Source organism: Dromiciops gliroides, chromosome 2 (genome assembly GCF_019393635.1).
Source record: "Dromiciops gliroides isolate mDroGli1 chromosome 2, mDroGli1.pri, whole genome shotgun sequence".
Taxonomy (NCBI): Eukaryota; Metazoa; Chordata; class Mammalia; order Microbiotheria; family Microbiotheriidae; genus Dromiciops; species Dromiciops gliroides.
In genome coordinates this window covers 421,221,461-421,226,252 of record NC_057862.1, presented here as the reverse complement: position 1 = coordinate 421,226,252, position 4,792 = coordinate 421,221,461, and the positions used below count along the sequence as shown (strand labels likewise).

General features: G+C 40.6%; 1 protein-coding gene across 1 annotated transcript; it reads left to right on the top strand.

The window, feature by feature from the left end:
• The first annotated feature begins 205 nt into the window (after nt 1–205).
• LOC122744150 (histidine triad nucleotide-binding protein 1-like) lies at nt 206–626 on the top strand. The gene has a single exon (XM_043989546.1). It carries the CDS (start codon nt 206–208, stop codon nt 584–586), a length of 381 nt encoding a protein of 126 aa, XP_043845481.1. The 3' UTR covers nt 587–626.
• The last annotated feature ends 4,166 nt before the right edge of the window (nt 627–4,792 follow it).

Below are 4,792 nucleotides of genomic sequence, written 5' to 3'. Positions count from 1 at the left end.
TTCTAGGATGTGTTAGTGTAGAGATATATTTGGACAGAGAATGTCTAGAAAAGTAAGCAGTGATCACAAAGAACCATTGTGACATCATCAAGAATGGGTGCATTCTCTGCTGCCCCATTAGCTGCTACTTGTTTGCTTCTTCCCTCCCTCTCCCTCTTCCCAACTCTCTGCTTCCCAGAGCTGCTCAACAGAGAGTCTTTCAGAAATGACAGATGAGATCAGCAAACCTTACATCACCTATCGAAGAGGAGACTCAGTCTTTGGGAAAATAATTCGCAAGGAAATCCCAGCCAACATAATTTTTGAGGATGACCAGTGTCTTGCTTTCCATGACATTTGTCCTCAAGCCCCAACTCATTTCCTAGTGATACCGAAGAAACCCATTCCCCAGATAGCTGTAGCAGAGGAAGATGATGAAAGTCTTCTTGGACACTTAATAATTGTTGCCAAGAAATGTGCAAGCGCCCTGGGCCTGAAGAAGGGATACCGGATGGTGATGAATGAAGGCACAGATGGGGGGCAGACTATCTTTCATATTCACCTTCATGTACTTGGAGGCCGTCAGATGAAATGGCCACCTGGATAAATTGGTTGTATAGGGAAGAATCTCCCCTTCTCTAGGCAGTAAGCATGTTTTCAACTTACAACATGCTAAATTCAATGTACTTAACTGTTTTCTGTGAAACAGGAAATTGAGAAACCACTTCATGATGTACACAATAAAGACACTTTTTGAAAAATCATGTCAGACTAATCTTCCTTCCTTTTTGACAGGGTGTCTGAACTAGTAGGTTGGGAGAATGCTATAGAAATAGTTTAACTAGATTTTTTTACACAATGTTTGATAAACCATCTCATGTAGCCTAGGCCCTGATACAATTAGGTGGATTTGGTCTGCTTATATAGTAGTTCTCAAAGAGCAGTCATCAATAATTTGACGTCAATTTGGAAGGAGGCCTCCAGTAGAGATCCCAGGATTTTCTAGGTGGTCCTGCACAATTTAACATTTTTATCAGTGAATGACTTGAATAAAGGTATAGATGATTTGCTGACCAAATTTGCAAATGATTCCAAAGCTGGGAGGAATAGTTAACATAGTATGACAGAGTCGGGAACAACAACAAAAAGAACTTCACAGGCTAGAACACTGGGAGGAAATTAATAAAATGGTATTTCATAGGAATCAATTTAATATCATATACTTGGGTTAAAAAACTCAACTTCACCAAATGTGAGATGAGAGTGCTTACTAAATATGAGTTGGCTGACTGTACAATAGCTATCTTCAAGTGTCTAAGGGGTTATTATGGAGAAGAGGATTAGCACAAGATTGTTACCACCAGGAGCAATGGTTGGAAATTGAAAAGAGGGAATTTTAGACTGATAGTTAGCCAGTTAACAAGCATTTGTCATCTGCTTATTATTTTTTTTTAAGTGAGGCAATTGGGGTTAAGTGACTTGCCCAGGGTCACACAGCTAGTAAGTGTTAAGTGTCTGAGGCCGGATTTGAACTCAGGTCCTCCTGAATCCAGAGCCGGTGCTCTATCCACTGTGCCACCTAGCTGCCCCGTCATCTGTTTATTAAGTATTAGCACTGTGCTAAGGGCTGGGGATACAAAGAAAGGCCAAAACATGGTTCCTGACCTCAAGAAGTGCACATTCTCATGAGGAAGACAACATGCAACAACTTTATGTAAACATCAGGAAAAACTTCCTAACAGAGTTGTCCAAACATATAATGGGATGCCACAGAAGCGTGGAAGAAAAAGCAAAAAAACCTGTTCTTGCCCTTTAGCCAGATCTATTAGAGACACATAATTTAATAAATGTGTGAGCATCTGCTTGTGGAGAAGTTCTGACCAACAAAGTTCCTTCTGCTAAAATAGAAAAGACTCCCACAATCCTTCCCCCAACCCACATTTCATAGGAATGGGGGGTAGGGGAGATGAAATTCCACAACCATCGGGAAAATAAAAAGACATCATTTCATTTGGGATTTTTAGAACTGCTAAACAAAGAGATCAATGTTAAGGCAGACACCCTGGGAGAAGATGTCTTCTCAAAACTAATGACCCTCTTTAAATCTGATTAATGGTAAATAAGATCGATATTTGGTTAAATATATCTCCCTTTGGTTAAAAAAAAAAAAGATATTCCCACGAGGGGCAGCTAGATGGCGCAGTGGTAAAGTGCCGGCCCTGGATTCAGGAGTACCTGAGTTCAAATCCGGCCTCAGACACTTGATACTTACTAGCTGTGTGACCCTGGGCAAGTCACTTAACCCTCATTGCCCTACCAAAAAACCAAAGCCAAAAACAAAATCAAAAACAAAAAGATATTCCCACTTCCAGCTTGATCATCCTAAATTATGACTTATGATCTAACTATGGGTTCAGTCTTCTTTGGAGAATTAAATATGCACCCTGTTTTGATGAAATGTTTTATTTAAGAGAGACTCATTTGGTCTTTATTCAAGGAAGACCAAGGACTTGGCACTAGGATACTAACAATAGTGATTCTTAATCTTCAAAACATAACTGAGGCCTTAGTGTTGAAGGCTTCTGCAGGAGGTGGGCATTAGTTAGTTCCCACTCATTAAAGGTCTTAAAGTAAATATTCTACCACCACTTGTCAAGTATGAGGCAACTAGGTGGTACAATGGAGAGTGCTGTACCTGGAGTCAGGAAGACCTGAGTTCACATCTGGACTCAGATACTTACTAGTGTGAGAAAATTATTAATAATAGGGGTTTGGGGACTCCCAGGGGCCCCGCTGAGAGAGCCGGGCCTGACCTTTCTTAAGGTCAGCCCAGAGTCGGGAAGTTACTCACTCAAAACTACACCTACCTAAAAAGCCTTGTTCCCCCTAGAGGATCTGTTCTTTGGGCTCTGACCCCAGCACGACTGCACCAAACCATAGATTTGAGTGATGCTAGCCAATTAGCTTTGAACAATGTGTATGGGCGGGCTCTGCTCCTGCCCAAAGCAAGCTTGCACATACTCTCGCTCTTTGGCTCAGGAACTTGATAAGAGGAGTCACAGCTTTCTAGGGTTCCCCATTTTCTGTTTTCTCTCCCTTCTCTTTCCTAGCTAGGCTTTCCTATCTGTCAGAGCCATGTGTGCTCTCTTTACTAATATTTAATATACTTTAATAAATGCTTAATGCCCCCAAACTGGTGCAGTAGCCTCTAATTTCTAAGTAACAAATATATGATAACCTCCTCCCCACCCCCACCCCCACTAATTTTCCCTACGTTTGGGACAGAAATAGGACGACCACATTTAATTTTACTCGACACACTAGCTATGTAACCGTGGGCAAGTGACTCACTAAACCTCTATTTGTCTGTTTCCACAACTATGAAATGAGAATAATAATAGCACCTACCTCCTAGAGTAAATATTTTATTCTCCCCACCCCAATTACATACAAAAACAATTTTAAACTTTTTTTAAAAAGTTTTTTGAGTTCCAAATTCTCTTCCTCCATCTCTTGTTTCCTTCTCCCTGCACCCCCCACACCCCAATTGAGAAGGCAAGCAATTTGGTATGGTTTATACATGAGCAGTCATGGAAAACAGATTTCCATGTTAGTAATATTGTGAAAGAAAACACAAACAAACAAACAAAAAGAAAACCAAGAAAAAAATAAAGAAAAAAATATGCTTTGGAGGCAGCTAGGTGGCACAGTGGATAAAGCAACAGCCCTGGATTCAGGAGGACCTGAGTTCAAATCCAGCCTCAGACACTTGACACTTACTAGCTGTGTTACCCTGGGCAAGTCACTTAATCCTCATTGTCCTGCCCCACCCCCCAATATGTTTCAATCTGCATTCAGACTCCATTAGTTCTTTGTTTGGAGATGGATAGATAATATTTTTCATCATAAGTCCTTCAGAATTGGATTGGATCATTGTATTGCTGAGAATTGCTAAGTCATTCACAGTTGATTATCATAAAATGTTGGTTACTGTATATAATGTTCTCCTGGTTCTGCTCATTTCACTTTACACCAGTTCATGTAAGTCTTTCCAGTTTTTCTGAGAGCATCTGGCTCATCATTTCTTATAGCACAATAGTATGCCATCAAAATGGCATACTATATACAACAATTTCAATTCCCCAATTGATGGGCAACACTTCAATTTCCTATTCTTTGTCACCACTAAAAGGAGTTGCTATAAATATTTTTGTACATATAGATCCTTTTGCTTTCTGGGGTTTTAAACATCTCTTTGGGATACAGACCTAGTAGTGGTATTTCTTAGTCAAAGGCTATGCACAGTTTGATTGCCCTTTGTGCAAATTGCTCTAGATAATGGTTGAATCAGTTCACAATACCACCAACCATGCATTATTGTTTCAATTTTCCCACATCCCCTCCATCATTTGTCATTTTCCTTTTCTTTCATATTAAACAATCTGATAGGTGTGGGGTGGTACCTCAGAGTTGTTTTAATGTGCATTTCTCTAATCAATAGTGATTTAGAGCATTTTTTTTTGGTGGGGCAATGAGGGTTAAGTGACTTGCCCAGGGTCACACAGCTAGTAAGTGTCAAGTGTCTGAGGCTGGATTTGAACTCAGGTCCTCCTGAATCCAGGGCCAGTGCTTTATTTATTGTGCTACCTAGCTGCCTCCAGGTTTGGTTTTGTTTTGTTTTGCTTTTTGCAGGGCAATGAGGGTTAAGTGACTTGCCCATGGTCACACAGCTAGTAAGTGTCAAGTGTCTGAGGCTAGATTTGAACTCAGGTCCTCCTGAATCCAGGGCTGGTGCTTTATCCACTGCACCACC